This window comes from Cynocephalus volans, chromosome 12 (assembly GCF_027409185.1).
Source record: "Cynocephalus volans isolate mCynVol1 chromosome 12, mCynVol1.pri, whole genome shotgun sequence".
Lineage (NCBI taxonomy): Eukaryota > Metazoa > Chordata > Mammalia > Dermoptera > Cynocephalidae > Cynocephalus > Cynocephalus volans.
In genome coordinates this window covers 17,786,771-17,803,642 of record NC_084471.1, presented here as the reverse complement: position 1 = coordinate 17,803,642, position 16,872 = coordinate 17,786,771, and the positions used below count along the sequence as shown (strand labels likewise).

Genomic DNA, 16,872 nt, shown 5'->3' with positions numbered 1-16,872 from the left:
TAGAGACACCACCATTTCATAAGGCATCCCTGTCAGAGGCACAGAAAGCAAAGCTGCTAGGTCCTTCTCCTTTTACTCTCAGGAGAATCCACATATTCTAGAAGCTGCCAACAAATAAATACACAAATGTCAAGTCTGAATACCCAAGCTTCCACCTGCTTTAAACTATGCCTCAGAGAAGATGCATACTCACCCAGAAACACCCAGCAGATGCCCAGTTCATTCTGAAGGCGATACTGATTTTTGCATGTATAAAGCAGAGCAAATTTGTCTTCTTTTGGCTTTGATGGTACCAATTTTGCCATTAAAGTTGAAGCAAAAGGCAACCTTGAGAATAGTCCTAAATCATGTAGACTTTTCACATGATGTGTGGTGGGTTTTTTACATTGTCTGCTTTTGTGTGCTTTCTAACATTTGCTCTCACTAATAACAATCAATGACAAAACTGTATAAAGATCAGCAGTGGGCATTCCAAAGCAGGAATGCAAAGAATGAATCCATTCTTTATGCGTCTTACATGTTTGCTGTGCTGTATTCCTCATTAGTCTTAAGTTTCTTCTCTCTTTTCACTTTTTTTTTTTTTTTTTTTTTTTTTGAGGTAAAAAAGATGCATAAAGCCAAAGTAGACTAAATTCAGTACAATTTAGGGAACATTTACTAACCAGCTACTCTGTGCAAGGCACTGTGCTAGGAAGCTGAGGGAAATTCAGAGGTGAACATGACACTCTGCCTTTGGAAAACTCACATTCTAGTGGAGGTAATGACTGTAATCTATTCAAAAATACGAGGTAGAAGGAAATAATGACAAAACGAGGTCTGTGTTGAACTGTAAACACCCAGGAGAAGGAGCAGTTCATTCTGTCTGGATGATTTAGGAAGGTTCTCACAGGAAAGGTAGTAGCTTTTGTGCTGATCCCTGAAGTTTAAGAGGTATTTAATAGAAAAATGGAAAGTGACCATTCATTCCAGGTGGAGGGAAATTTAATCTTGTTAATAAGATGTCTTTGGTATTCACATACTGCATCTTTCTTCCAAAAAACTCAGGTTGTTTTATCATTATTTGATTAATGTAGTATGTTATCAGATTTATCATTTGGGGAAGCAAGGACCAAAGAATTCCCCCCAAACATTTTCAAGCTAATGACTGATGATAATCTATTTCTTTTTAACAGTTTATAAAACACTTTCACATACATCCTCTTTCTAGCTTCATAATAAAGTGAGACTAGGAACTTCATTTTCCAGAACTCAAGACCTTTGCTCTGTCCACTGTGCTACGATGTCTGTCTGTTATAGCGAGTGTTTGCCAGAACACTTCCTGGTCATCCTCTCAACATTGTGCTATTGGTTAGCTCCCTCAACTGTAACTCTAGGATGTTCTGCATTCAACCGAGTCTTTATTGTGCTAAAAGTGTACTGTAGCTTTGTCTGATTAACTCTCCTTCTCAAAAATGAAATCATTTTCTCCTGGACCTGAATTGAAAGGCGTGTGAGTAAAGGATAGGGTTGGAGGTGACGTGGCCAATGAATGGACACTAGACACTTCCTTTTTTCCATCCATAGGAGAGCAGATGTGAAGGACCTGCACCAGGATGGTGGTTAGCAACAGTGGCCCGTGCCAAAGCACTTACCAAAGTGATGACTAAGGTTGGTCATGCCAAGTACTGTTACTGAGCCTGGTGTAGGGGATAGATGTTACTCACTACCAAAATTGTAAAACCACCAATGTGAAAATTATAATTACATTTCCATTTTGTCGCCATGCTAGACATAGCTACTGCCTCAAGGAGCTGACCAATTTAGCAGCTTTCTCTCAGCTTGATTTCCAAGGACACTGGAGAGATTAGTGCTCACATATTTTCTTCTCATTGAATACCAACTGACTAGGTAGTATTCCAAGTGACTTTTTAATTTTTTTAGCATAAGGATTATATTTGTGACAGACGTAGATAAGGGGATTGGCAGTACACCTGGAGGTCTTAGAGTTTGAGAATAACTGAACCCTATGAATCCCATCATGTCTAGCTAGTACAGTGCCTTGTACCCTGTGGTTTCCCCAGTGTGTGATGAAGAAATAATGAAAACAGCTGATCCCCAAATTTGAAGGCCAGTTTCTCTGCTCTATGAAATAGCCTACATGGTTTAAGACTTTAGAGTATACTTTGTCAGTTCCATGTCTTGGCCAGACATCAGGGCTGAAAAGGAATCTCATAAAGTACTTTGGGCCATAACCACCTAATTTAAATACTGGGGTACAAAATTCCTTTAATATAGAATAATAATTATGATATTTATCAAACAAAGTTCTGAGGTATGAGATTATATAGAAAGCTTCATTTGGCATCTTTAACGTGAGAGCAGAGTTGGAAAAGGGGATGAAATTTGCCTGTCTCTCCACCTCCTCTTTCCTTCTCTGACATGGGAAAAAAATAAGCCCCTGCAACTCAAGCAGGAGATTAGAATGGAGATTGTGTGTGGTTAAGCAAGTCCAGTGTGGCTAATACAATTGCATTTGCCTTAACTACAGCACACAGCTCATATATAGTAATGGTGCCTCCTCCAGAAAAGGGGAGAGATCACTGATTGGCTTAAAGCTCAAACTAACTAAGGGAAATAATATTTCGGGTTACAGTTTTGTTTTGACTTGTCTAATCCCCTTTAGTTCTTTAATTGGAACCAGAACTGATTAATCCTCTACCCCGCCCTTACTCCAACACTGTTTAAAAAGGTACATTGCCTTTTTGCTTATATATTCTACCATCAAAATCAATGTTTCAAAATTTATATTTATGTAAATAATACTTGTTCTACCATTTCCTCCTTTTCTCATCCACTCCTTAACCAATAATTGTGATTTGTTTTTGTTTTTTGTTTTTTTGCCAGCCATTGTGTACTATTTGGGACACGGCTTTTTAAATAAATGCAGGCAGCAAATATAGGAATAGGAATATTCTTATATAAATATAGGAATTAATTATAAAATTAATCCAAATATTAATTTTAAACTTACTAAGGCTGAGACAGGTGATTTATGACTAAAAAGTAACAAATACATAATTTTTCTTTATAAATAAGTTATTTTACCCCCCTTACAAATATATAAACAACCATAATTATACCTACGTTGGATATTCAGGTATGGGGGCTTGGATCTAGTGAAATTAATATACCCTTAAAGTGGCAGGGGAGGATTAATTTGAGAGGCTTGATATTTATGTATCTTTGGGTTATAGACACCCCTTCTGATGGCTGGACACCTCTAAGTAAAATATGGTGCTACTTTTGTATTACCTATTGGTAGTCATTGTCCTTTAGATCTGTAGTAGGAATGGCTACTTTGAGCTCCTTGTTAAAGAACTAGCTGAAATGGCTCTTAACTGTTAGAGAAACATCAAATAAGAATAATCTCCACTGGCTGTTTGCTCTCTTAGTTACCCTCCTCCTTTAAGTTTTCCTAATTGGAAAGAGCATATAAGAACTTTTATTTCCACTACTTAATTCAACAGTACCAGTTGGCATGATGACCTCTTATTAATACTTATTTCATTAGTTTGGACAACAGGGTAGAAAAGTTCTGTAAATAAATTACCAAGAAATAATAAAGAATACCATTACTCAAGGATAAAACTGAATTGTATTCTTCCAGCCCTACCCCTAACCTCTTTCTCTATATTTCCTTAACCATACTGTTTAATGTGAGGTAGCGAGCAAATTTTTAGAAGCCTTGCATGCTGTCTTCTAATAGAAATGAGAATAATTATAAAAGGCTAATATTTACAGAGTGCTTTAAGGTTTAAAAAGTGCTTCCATATACTTTATCTCCATTGATCATTAAAACAGCCCTGTGAATTAAATAGGGCCAGAGGTATTTTATTAAGGAGTAAATGCACCAAAGATTAAATGACTGACCCAAGATCAGGCATCTAGTTAATGACAACCACCATGACTTAGTTCTCAGTCTTCAGACTACAGATCTTGTGCCATTTTGAAAAATTACCAACTCTTAAAAACTTGTCAGTCTGTTTTTTTTAAAAGATATTCAAAATTTTAAATAAACACAAAGCACAAAATACATCTCTAAGTATTCTTAATAGTAAGCACAATTACTTTAGAAGAGAGTTAAGATTTGGAGGACATGCATTCCTGCTTTGTCATTCCATAGTTGAGCCCTTCTCAACATCAGGTCAAGTGCAAAATCAATAGCTTATATTGGGGGGAAAAGAAAATTTTTATATGAGGGAAACCAGTAAAATTTCTATGATTCTCAGTTAATATGAGGTTTTTAAATTGTTTTAAAAAGAGAATGAATATGGGTATTCTAACAAATTCTTATACATGTGATCACATTAATAAAACCTAACTTTAAAAAGGCTACCCTATGGGACTGTAGGCAGTTCTCAATTACCTTTACAAAGTGGAAGAACACGGTGATGTGAACAATACACTGTATCCCTTTGTCTTGGGAATAATATTTTTATGCTGCATATTTCACTTTCCCAGTTGTACCCAATCCCAAAGCATGATGATGAAGGCTAGGGAAGGATCTCAGAATCGTTTTTGAAAGATGCAGCCCGAAGACCTCCAGTTTGCTGTGGAAAAGCCACCATACCCCACCTTCCTACTGGGTTAGTGGCTTAGTGAGGAAAGATCAGTATAACTAGTCAGCACTGGGAAGCCATTAGATGAAAGATATAATGAAAGATGAAGGATCAGGGTCCCAGCCATATGGACACTTTCACAGTATCTAACTGAACACATTAACCAGTCCCAAAGGTTAAAATATTATTTCTGTGAGAAAAAAGTGTTGACGACAGTTATAAGAATATTAGAAGGTATTGGGAAATCCATTGCCCTTCAGTGCATTGTGAACTATTCCAGTGATGCTGAAACCTTGAAATAAGATGCATCTCAGAGTTGGAATTATAGCAAAGACTTTTTATATACAGAGCTTTTCTTTTCAGGGCTATCACAGTCTCCATTCTATCGGGCATTTTTAGGAAAGGTCTATGTTAATTAAAATACATTATTTATGTACTAATTTCTCATCCGATCTTTCAAATGTGAAAAAGAATTAAATATGAAATGGCTAATTTAAAATATCAGGGTTCTTTTTTCCAAGCCAACCTTACATTAAGAGCAGGAATCCCTGTGCCAAAGAAATGGTTCCCAATTATCCTGTCTTGGGTTTTGTTATACATTGTACAGAAGTCAACAAAACAAGTATGTAACAGAACCTGCTTAAATAGCAGCCACCCTCATTAAAAACAGAGAATTAATCAGGGGGTGATTGAAGAAAGCAGTGCCTCATAGGTTCTCCCCCTTTTCTTCTTTTCTAATCATAGAACAAAATATGTTATATAAAAGGATCGGAACTATTATGCAGTACTCAATTAGAGGGAGGTGAATAGGTCTCTAACATGCTGTTTTATCAAAAGAGCAGACTGGTGTTTGCATGACTGTTGTTTCATTACAGACCCTGTCATTAATTCCATGTGTCAATACTGCCCTGTAGTACACAGAGCAGACAAGAAAGAAGAGCCCTTGAAAACAAGGGAATGATTTTTGAGTCGTTATCAAGCTAAGTGGCAAGCGGGAAGCTGAAACTCGTATAGGTAAATTCGAAGGGACTCTTGGGAGATCTGCAAGTGGGAAACAAGAATGCATTTTACCAACTGCTTAATTATGTCCTGTTTTTCAACAAGTACACTTGAATTGAATGCTTTGTTTGTATTGCACAAAAACATGTGCTGTGGGCAAGAGTATTCTCTTGCTTCCAGGTCAAGTAAGGTGTTTTATACACATACACATCTGACCTATTCTATAAGGTGCGATTGGGTATGTTAGTATCTGAGCCCCAATATTGCACTGTCATTTCTGGGGGAAAGAGTCACGTAGGAATGAGAAAGCCCTAAAAAGTGGGACCCTTCTCTAAGGTTCTAAGAATTTATATAAGCCCAGGCATCCCAGAGTACCATACTTACAGGGAAATGGTGGCTCAGGAAAATATTAAAATATATCTGGGGGAAAAAAAGACTAGAAAATTTTAAATATGGTATAAATCCCATAATCTCCCACCCCTAGATCTTTAAGAAAGTACTTTTTGGTTTCCATCGCAGTCCTAAGGGTCAGGCTGGGGCAAAATGAAGTTTCCTTTCTTGGACGTGCTTTATCTGTGTCCTCTTGCCTGGCCAAGTCCTTATAGAGCATGGTTCCTTATCGTTTAGTAAGATCAAATTTCTAAATGATGTTTCGTTCCAGTTGAACATTCTTGGAGGCTTATCTCTTCCCTGGCCAGATGCCTGATCAGATGAGAAGCCCGCCATGATACTGTCACAGTGCCTAGAATGGGCTCTTTATCCAGTAGACATCACTGTACTTTTTGATACGAGGGCAGTCTTAACTTGTGTTAAGGCCTGTGTATAGCATTGAAGGTAAGTATGAAGGAGTTGTTGCTATGTGAATATCTTAATCCTGATACACATTTCAATATACAGTATCCCATTTTACCACGACATACAAATATCTGACACTTAGTCATCCTTTTTAGATAGGACCTTCATAATTTAGGACCAGTAACTCTTCATAAAATGGCCTGTTTATTGAGGGCCATGATTTAATTTCGATCCTTCTTTGTAACGTTTGCCATTGCTTTGATTTACCTTTGTAATCATTTTAATCATCTGCTGGTAGTTTTGCAGAAAGGGTTTGTGGTCTTGGTATATGTCAGTGATAATTATGTAGGATGCTGTGTTTGACTGTTATAGGTTTAGAATATTTTGATTAGAAACAAAGTCTTAGTGATAATGAATTTGAGTGTCTTAAAAACATAGCAGCTTTTTAAATAGATGAAAATTATTTAGTAGCCTAATACTTAGACTCTTAAAATTAATATAGAATATTGGGGATCATCTTGTCCAACCTCTCATTTTGTAAATGGGGTGACTTAAGCCCAGAGAGGCAAATGACTTGCCCAAGGACACCTAGCAAGTTAGTGGAAGATCTGAGACTAGATTCTAGATCTCCTGATGCCTCATGTATAAGAAGTTGAGTCTATACCAATTAGTAGATGGGAATTCCAGGCTATACAGTAAAAAGGGAGCCTGACTTCTGCTGGAATGTCTGATGACATTGACTCATCAGGGTAATAATTATGGCTAAAATAGTATGAGAATAATTCCTGACAAATGGTCTCTACCATTATCCATTATACCATGACCCATGTACCATGTTCTTTCAGTAAACATTTACTGAGCATCTACTGTGTGCTCTGTTCTGTACTAGATACTGGCAAAGCCAGATAAGACATGGACTCTGCCCTCAAGTTGTTCACATTCTAATAAAGAAGAAATCCTTGGAAAGCATTATACAGGATTTCCTATGGAATGTTAGTACCTTTTCTAACTCTGTAAATCTTGATGAAAGTGAATCTTTTACCCAAAAATTTAGCTTTACTCTTGTTCATGGTTTAGTTATTAGGTAGGATTCCCTTAAGACACCATATCTTTTCTCTGTGAAAATGCAAGATAATATCAATTGCAACTAAATTAGTCCACAAATACTTATTGAGGATCTGCTCTCTGCAAGGCACTGTGCTAGACACATAGGGATATGAAAATTGAATAATCAAAGCATAGAATGTATATTCTTTTTAATATATCAGAGCAATATTGTTTCATAGCTTTCTAACTTTGTAATCACAATATTTTGAATAAATATCCTTAAATGTGGGGGGCTCTTGAAATAAAAGACAAAAGTACTTCTGTACTCAAATCCAAACTTGTCAGCCTAGGATTCAGGTCTCCATTCAAATCCTCTTTAGTACCCCATATCTCTTTTGAGCTTTCTTTTTCCTTTTCCTCAGCTGAGCCAGCCTGCTTGCCAATCCCTGCACACAGCTAACTCTTGCTTCTGTGCCTCTGCTTGACTAATTCTGCTTCTGGGATGCCTTTCTCCCTGTGAATCCATGTCCATCATTGCCATTACAGTCTGGCCCTGAGTCCACCTCCTCCAAGAAGCCTGCAACCAACGTCCCTGTCTCCTCTTGTGTCCCTCCCACATGTGCATAGCCCATGTGACTGGTGAAGAAACATTTCTGTGGTGTTCATTAAAGCTTCCCATTCTCTGTCCACATCTTGCTGATCTCAATACAATAGACTATAAATGAAACAGTTCAGTATAACCACATCATTTACCAAGCTTTTTAGGAGTGAGTTTCTATATCAAAGATTTCATTTTGATATTTTGGGCTGCTAGTTGTAGAATAGAGAGGAAGAAGATCAGAAAAGTAGGATGGGGGTATGAGAAATAAGCCTGGGGTCCATAAGAAAAAACAGTCACACATCTGTAAATGATCCTCTCCTACTTTCAAACAGGACAAGAAATCTCCTTTAAACAGATTTCAAATACATTAAGGGTGTATCGATGAATTGTCAAGCTTAAAGCAGGGTTCTGCCTGTTAATCATCTCAAGCTTGTTGATCTGCTGTTCTGTAATTCTTTTAATATTGTTTAATGTGTGTGTGTTTTATCTTCTGAACTGACTAAAAGCTTCTTGAGGACAGGGACCATGTCTTTTATTTGCTTCTGCATATTCTTCCCCCACTTATTCCTAACTAGCATGGGAAACCTTCTGTAAGCACATAAGGGACAGGAACTGCAACTGCATCTACCTTCCAGCCATTACACTACACACTTCATATGTATGATAGCCTTTACCCTCATGACAACTTAGTGAGGTGCGCATTCTTATCCTAATTCTACAGATAAGAAACTGAAATTCAGAGAGTTCAAGGTCTTATGGCTAGTCAGTGGTAGATCCAGAATTAGAACCCAGGTCTCTCTAACTTCAAAATTTATATGCTCTTTTTTCACAATACCACAATAATAACAACAAGTATTTAAGAGCCCTTTATAGTTCACAGAACTCTTTGATCTACATTATCATTATTATTGCTACATCTACCACTGCTACTATTAGTATTACTCCTTACAACATCACTAGGAAGTAGGTAGGGCTAGTATTATCATGCCCCCATTTCACAGAGGGGAAACTGAGACTCAGAGACTTGTCCGTGATCACATAGCTGGTAAGTGGAAGAATCAGGACTACAAACAGATTTCCTGACTCCAGATCTTTTTGTTCTTTCCACGACATCACATTTCTGCGTTAATTTTCACAAATGCATGATTATGTGGCCAGTTTTCACTGATGCCTTTCCTACAGAAATGTCAGTAAGCCCAGGCATTGCATGAAGCCATGTGGAAAAGAAAATCTGTACCTCAGGGGAGCTTCCATTTTAATGGAGGAGTGATACAAAGCACCCAAAAAATAAACGCTTGAGAAGAAGGGTTCACAAGCAAGAATTAAAATACGGGGCCCTTTGTTCCATAAATGAATTTCCACAATTCGGCCATAAAACTAATGTGACATTTTAAATTATTTCCATCGTAAAATTGGTTTGGGGAGTAAAGATGAAGCCGATAGACTTGATTTGAAAATATTCCTCCTGATCTTAGATGAGAAAATGCTATGTACTTCATACAAGTTGGTAGCTGGCCCCAGTATCATCCTGTTATCAAAGAAATGCAGTAGTGTTAGTCTCAAGGGCGGGTACATCTCATCTACCCAGCAATTCATCACTATCCTTGGTAGGACCCCTCTAGTCCCATCTGCCAATCCTACTTCTACCTATCCCTACCCTTCAGCCCCTACCCCGCCTCACTGAGTCCTCAGTTCACCAACCCCTTTAGACTTTGGACTCTCCTATCCCTCAATGTTTTGTTCCCAGCAGATTGTAGTATCCATTATTACAGAGTCCTTCAGTACAGTTAGAACTAGGAAAATGTATATTATAAAATATACATATGTAGTGTATATCACTGCTGGAGAGAAGTTTTAATGGAAACAAATTGTTTCTAGCTTTCCACTGAACATTTCTACCTGGTTGTCATGCAGGCACCTCAAGTTGTTCATATCCTCAAAGATACTAGCATCTCCCCCCCAAATCTGCTTCATCTCCTGTGTTCTAGCTCCAGAGAATAATGTCACCATCTAGTTAGTCATCCAAGCTGGAAACACGGGGACAGTCTACTCCTTACTCCACTTCACCAACCCCTTGCCCTTCCAGTGAGTCATCAGCTCTACCTCAGAAATGTTGCTTTTTCTTCCCACAACCTAAGCCTTAATCCGGCTGTCTCCTCTCCCACACACTATTACAGTGACCTCCTAATGACTTGTATCTCTGCCACCTATTTCAGTGTGTCTACCACACTGCTGCCAGAGGTAATTTCTTATAAAACAAACCTGATGAGATACGCTACTTTTTACAAAGTAAGCTCCTTACTTTGGTATTTAAGACATTTCACTCTTGAATCCTAAACCACCCTTGTAGCCTTACCTCCTGCCACTCCTTCATTGAACGTCACCACTCCTCAGACACTGGGCCCTTTCCCAGCCTCCTAAGAGCACAGAGATAGAAAATCTGAACTGACACAATCAAAAAAGGTCTACAAAATCACACAAGTTAATGGGACTGTACAGAGCTCTTTACACAGTCTCTTTTGCCTGAAATGCTCCATGTCCTCTTTACCTGGTGCAGGACATCTCTTCGACACCTCATGGGTGGTGCCTTCCCCCACCTTCTCCAGGCAATTTGGCCGATGCTTCATCTCAGCAGCTGCCACAGGTCTTTTGTTCTCTTACAGCATTTACCCCATTATGTTCTAAGTTGTTTTTCATATATTTGTTTTACCCACTCCTCAAGGGCAGCAGCTGTACCCAGTCTTCCTTTTCTTCCCAGTATATGACATAGTTCAGTGTGTGTGCCTCCAGTGCAGTTAGGGCAGTTAATCCAGATGTGGTATGATGCAAAGAGCAGTGGACTGAGATTCAAAAGACCCATGTCACAGGTCCAACTCTGCGCCTAGAAAAGTGACCTTGGGTAAGTCACTCAGTCTCCTTTATTAAAGAAAAGGGTTGGACTAAATGATCTCTGAGGCCCCTTCTAACTTTAAGTTCTATGATTTTGACCCCATTTCTTGGACGGGGAAACACATTTCCTGCTTCATAACATTCAGGAGCCTCAGCTTAGTCAGCCTTCCCCATTTCCCAAATAGATTTTTCAGACTCTCATAAGTAGTCTTGGGCTGCTTACCAGAGCTGCTTGATTAGGCTCCTGTTGTCTTTCCAGTAACCACTGAGCTGTTCTCAGCCTTCCCCAAGTTTCACTGTGCCTGTAACACCATCACACTGTTGTGTGGCTGCCCCTTCACAGGAGGGAGCCCTTCTTTGTGCTGGCCTAAGGGCCAACTGTAAGGAAGCAGGGGGAGAGGAAGTTTTATTATTTCCCTTCACTTCAAATCCCACCAACATTACATTACAGCTGCCATGTGGATTCTTGGTTATAGACATGTTTTCAGGGGGTGACACCTGTCTCTGTGAGAAATAAGTTTTAAAGTAGCTCATGAGGCTCTTCTAGGCCACTCCTAAGTACACTGCTGAACTTTTAGGGGTGGGAGGAGGACTGGAGTTAGCAACTCAACAGGTACATCTGCCGTAATCTCCATATAATAAATAAGAACCTATGAAAAGATTAAATAAATCTTTCCTAATACTTTTTGATTGGCTTAATCAATAATTAATCATCTCTAGATGAGGCTGTAACTTGTGGAGTAGATATAATTGGATTAGCTGAAAAGAGGCAGTTGGGAGCTTTGAAGAGATTAAAGTGGCTGTCAATCCCATAATTAAACTGCCACAAACAAAAGCAATGGTGTTTTTAAAAAAAAGAAGAAAAAGGAAAGAAAGAGCAAGAGAGAGAGCAAAGGAAAGAAAAGTCTGGGAGAGAGATGGGAAGGCCAATTGATTATGAACCAGCAAGTATCATTAGAGATTGTGGAAGCAAAATCAAATCTGACAGATTTATTCCACTGAATGAAATGCATACGTATCAAATCAGCCATTTAATTGTATGCCTCGCCCACTGGGGCAGGTGACATTTTGGCAGCTTCAACTTCACTAAAACAAAACAAATCCACAAAAGGAAAAAAAAAAATTATTCAAAACAGAAGAGACCTGCTCCTTGTCCTGAGCCCATTTAGACCTTGACTTTTCATACTTTTAATTGGCTTAGTAGGTTTGGCCTGTGTGAATGAAGTCTTTTATCTCCCTCTTTTTCTTTCCATGCCCCTTTCATCTTTCCTATTACAAACACACAGAGAGAGCTTGAGGGAAAATACTTTGGTTTTTAAAGACTTTTCTTTTTAAAAGGATGTGGATTTGGGTGGGGGGAGGGGTGTGTGTGTGATGCTGGTGAATACTTTTTTTTCTCTCTCTTTTATCTGTTTTTCCAGAGAGGAGTTGCTTAAACCAATGGGACTAAAACCTGATGGGACAATAACGCCTTTGGAGGAAGCACTCAACCAGTACTCTGTCATCGAAGAGACCAGCTCCGACACAGACTAAAAGCATCACCTGCTCAACTCTCAATATTGCTTTTGTCAGCATCTTTTCTCTGTAGCTCCAGGGGAATCTTTTCTCTAAAACATTTATGCCCTTGCTTTGGCTAGAAACACATTAACTGGTTTACTCATTGAGAATCCAGCATATTTAAGAGGTGATCCTGTGTTTTTTGCGATATTGAGGCATTCATACAGAGCTGCAATTAGATGGAGTTACAGGGGCTAGAAGCAGAAAAAAATAATTCCATTTCATCCAGATGAAACTGAAGGACTTTATTCTATAAAGCAGCCCTGGTTGAGTCTGGCAATTCTGTTTGCCAAGATTCTTAGCAGAAAATTTAGCCATGTCTTTCCTCTCACTTGTGTGAGCTGCCCCTTCTGAATCTCTCCAGGAGCCAGAGGCACTTGAGAAGCAGAATGAGCTCGTAAATAAGGGCTGAGGCAAGTGACTCCTTAGATCAGGACTGACTAAATGGAACCCAAGCAGCTGCTCCGAAACCTAGCCCCAGTTTCATTTCAATTTTGTACAAATATTCAGAAACAGACACACACATACACAGAACCCCAGACTTATAAACTGATAACACTCTAAAAGTTTGTATGTCGCTTAGCTAAAACTTCAGAATACATTCCTCCCTATAAAGAGTTATAAATGATGGTTTAGTTCCCAGGCAGCTACAAATGCCTATTTATTCTCTAATGTACCTGAACACTAGTACCATAGAACTGAACCAGCATCTGTATCATTGCATGGGGAGCATGCATTCTGAGGTCCAACTCGGGGTGCAGGAACACACATCCACCACCCCAGCAGTGGGAATAGGAGACTCCCTGAGTAATGGGAGTTCTTTTGTGGCATCTGCTGGGGCTGGGGGAGTCAGCAGCACCCATTTGTACATATAGGTCATTCATATGTCACATGTTTTAAATTGGGGACTGTGTGTGTTTGTGTGTGTGTTCTACCTTTCTACCAAATGTCATCAGTTTAATGGTAACTTTATTTATTTAAGAGAAAAGAAACACAAATAGTTACTGTTAAACTGATTAAGGTTGTTTATTTTTACTTTTAGAATTGGTCATATGAAGAAGTAGAAGTTGAATCATGCAGTGGGCCTTAGTTGATCAGTGGGTAAAGTTGAAAAGGGATTGGTTTCCTTTTATATATATGTATGTATGTATATATGTATATACATACATATATATACACACACACACACATAGATAGTGTGCTTAACCACTGCCTTTTAAAACTTTAAATTAAATAAAACATTGGGGTTGATTCAATTTAGCCATCTGTGTGTGTTTCTTTATAGATACATGGGCTAAACAATACTATTTTATAGCTTATGCTTTTTAAAAGTACTTTTACATCCATTATCTCACTTATCATTATAATATCCTTTTTAAGGATAGGTAAAGTATGTGGAGTATTAGTGAAAATGTCGTTTATCCAAAGTTAGTTCTCTGGCAAAGCAGCAAGTCAGAAATTGAATTTTAAAAGGACTTTGATCTTCCAGAAGAGATGTCAAAGTTTCTTGGAGTTTACCCATAGGAAAGATCTTCAAGAATATCACTCTTAGCCTCTTTACTAAAATTTGCATACATTTCTAACATGGTTATCTGAATTTTAAGCCCACAAAAAAATGGCAAAAAGGCAAAGAAGGATTTTATAATCAGGGAAATTCAATCTATGCTAGATTGAAGCCAGGCATACTGAAAGCAGCAAACAGGCCACCTGAAAACTGTATAGCAGGATGGGAAGAATATAAAAACTATTCAAGGCAAAGCAAATCTGGGACTGTCTATTTACCAAAGGATACTGTAGTTGACCCAGAAAAATGTGTGTGCAACTGATTCTCATAATGATAACCGTGAGTTTCAATAAATCCAGAATACTTTATAAAAGGCTAGGAAGAATACATTTTAGGATTTTCATCCAAAATAGTTGGAAATGGAAAACAAAGTAAGAAAAAAAAAGGAGTTGGAGATGTGAGTGACACGTTTTAACCAATAGCAAATAAAATGAAACTTGGCGATTCATAACTTTAAGTGAAAAAAGTTTAGAAAAAAGAATTTAAGTATTTTTGTTATTTCATTCTACAAATGCGTTTTTAAAGTATTTTTATAATTTCTACAATCAGATAGCTTTGGCATGAGTGTTGGCTTATCTAAACGAAGACATGTTTAACGAAATACCATCTTGGCTCTAAGCAGTGTTTGAACAGTCCTGTTTAAGTAGCTGTGCTCTTCTTTTAATGAGTTCTATTTCATTTTGTGTTTCTCTGCATTGGACACTAAGCTTTGTTTTTCAAGAGACAGAATGTACAGGGGGAGAAGATGAGAGTGATCTCGTCCTGCACATGGAAAGAGAATTAACATCTGTTGAGTGCTCACTACGTGCTGGGCTTATGTATGTTATCTCCTGTAAGCTCACCGTATCTCGTGCTAGAGATCCTCTAGAAAGCTTGTGTAAGTTACTCAGCGTCACAGCAAAGAAGAGTCCAACTCTAGTGGCCTGACTCCCAGCACCACTGTTCACCCTCCCCACTGCACACCTGGGCCCACACTGTGCCTTCGTAGGGCTTTGAAACACTGGGAGCAGAGTGAGGAGGACAGAGTAGTCATTCTCAAGCCATTTTAAGCAATAACTATTTCAGCAGAACTGGTTTAAAGAACTTTTTAAGCAGGGAGGTGACCTGGAGTGGAAATGTGAGTGGGAAACTTGCTCGGTTAACAGTGGATTTCAGAGGAAGACCTGGAATCCTTTGGGATATCAGAGACCGGGGCTGCAGGCTTCCCCTTCTGCAGTGAGGATGATCTGAATTCACTGACCCCCACACTTTGCAGACCCCTCTGCCCAGAACCCTCCTGACCTTGGAAGCAGGGTACAGAGGAATGTGTCCTAAAATAAGGCATTTCAGCTACTGCTTGAGAGGAGCAATCACTAGACATTTGTGACCTTTTCACAAGCCCAATGGTCCTGGGAGGTGGGCAGGGCAGACATTATTATCCCTCCTTTATAAATAAGGACACAGGCTGAGGTGGTACAAGCAACTCTGAACACCCCCTTAGTACCACATGAGTCTCGCTGCTTCCCAGGACTAAGTGTCACCTGTATTGACTTCCTTTTTCCCCTAATTATAAAATTAATATATGTTCATTGTGGAAAGTTTGGAAACTGCAGAAAATAATAAAAATAATAATTTACCCAAAATCCCACCACCCTGAGATAATCACTGTTAACGTCTTAGTGTATCTCCTTCCTGTATTTTTTCTATGCATATATAATTTATTTTACTACAAGATTGGGATCATGCTGTATTTACAGATTTGTACCCTGCTTTCTTTAACATATTGTGAGCATTTTCCCACGTCAATAAATATTCTTCAAAAATTAATGGCTACATGATATTCCATTATATGAATTATGGCAAACACTGCTAGTTGCCTGCCCAGTATTCTTCCTAACAGAGAAGATATCATGACCTTTACCCTCCCTCCGCCCAGCCACCAAAAAAGTGCTTGCTGCCTCTGGAAGGCAGCATGAGCCTTGTCAGCACTGAATAGCCACAGGAACTAGGAATGGCACAGGGAGGAGCAGCCATGCTGTGCCACACAGCACCAGTCTTGCAGAAGCCCCAGCAGCACGAATGGTGACACGGCTAGGATAAGTGCCCAGATAACGCCATAGTTTTTGTCAAGAAGAGCCATTTGAAGGTAGCAAGGAAGCCAGATGACTTAGAAAAGTCTACATGTTTTTAAAAAAGACAAGATGTCAACCGTGTTTAGTGTATAGTCCAGTTAGTGGTATTGATTTTCTTGGAGAGATAACTATACACTGCAATTCCAGAGGTGGAGGAGAGTGCACAAGGATGGGGAGTGACGTGTTGCTCTTTCAGAAAAAGCAAGGTGACACCTGTCAGATCTATTGGGTGTGTGGTGAGCACAATATGGAGAAGGAACAGATGGATAGTGTTCTAGGAGCAAATCAGGGGTGAGGGAGGGAGAGATACATAACTGTGAGGAGATTCAAGGAAATAAAGGTTTCTAGAGAGGACTTAGGAGGTGTGACTCTGATGCACTGTGCTGAGCCCCTGTACCAGGTCTTCGAGAAACATCAGAGCAGCCTTTCCTCAAGGGGAGAGGTGGGCGATAGAGAAGCCTCCATGCCCTGAGTAGGTAATGAACACACTTCTGTGCACCTAGAAGAATGTTAGTTATGTAGCATCTGCGGGGAAACAGAAAATAGTCACTGCAGTCACTTTGTGTGGTTCAGATGAATGCTGGTTGAGAAGAGCTGTCCTAGAGAAAATATCAAAATTTTTCACCAAGGCTTCTGGAGTTAGATCGGTGTTTTCTTTTAATGCAACACAGTGCATTAAAATCCTAAGCCAGAACTTTACCTTTTCTGCAC

General features: G+C 39.0%; 1 protein-coding gene across 4 annotated transcripts in view; it reads left to right on the top strand.

The window, feature by feature from the left end:
- Positions 1 to 13,742, top strand: part of RIC8B (RIC8 guanine nucleotide exchange factor B) — a 93,592-nt gene extending 79,850 nt beyond the window's left edge. For 2 of the 4 annotated variants that reach the window (XM_063074821.1, XM_063074820.1), the window contains one exon: positions 12,351 to 13,742. In XM_063074821.1, coding sequence (XP_062930891.1) covers positions 12,351 to 12,462 — 112 coding nt within the window. In that variant the 3' untranslated portion in view covers positions 12,463 to 13,742. Of the gene's footprint in view, positions 1 to 1,563; positions 1,648 to 5,473; positions 5,613 to 6,258; positions 6,432 to 12,350 lie in introns of all 4 variants that reach the window. The other 2 variants (XR_010021329.1, XR_010021330.1) reach the window with 2 other exon arrangements.
- Positions 13,743 to 16,872: the final 3,130 nt, after the last annotated feature.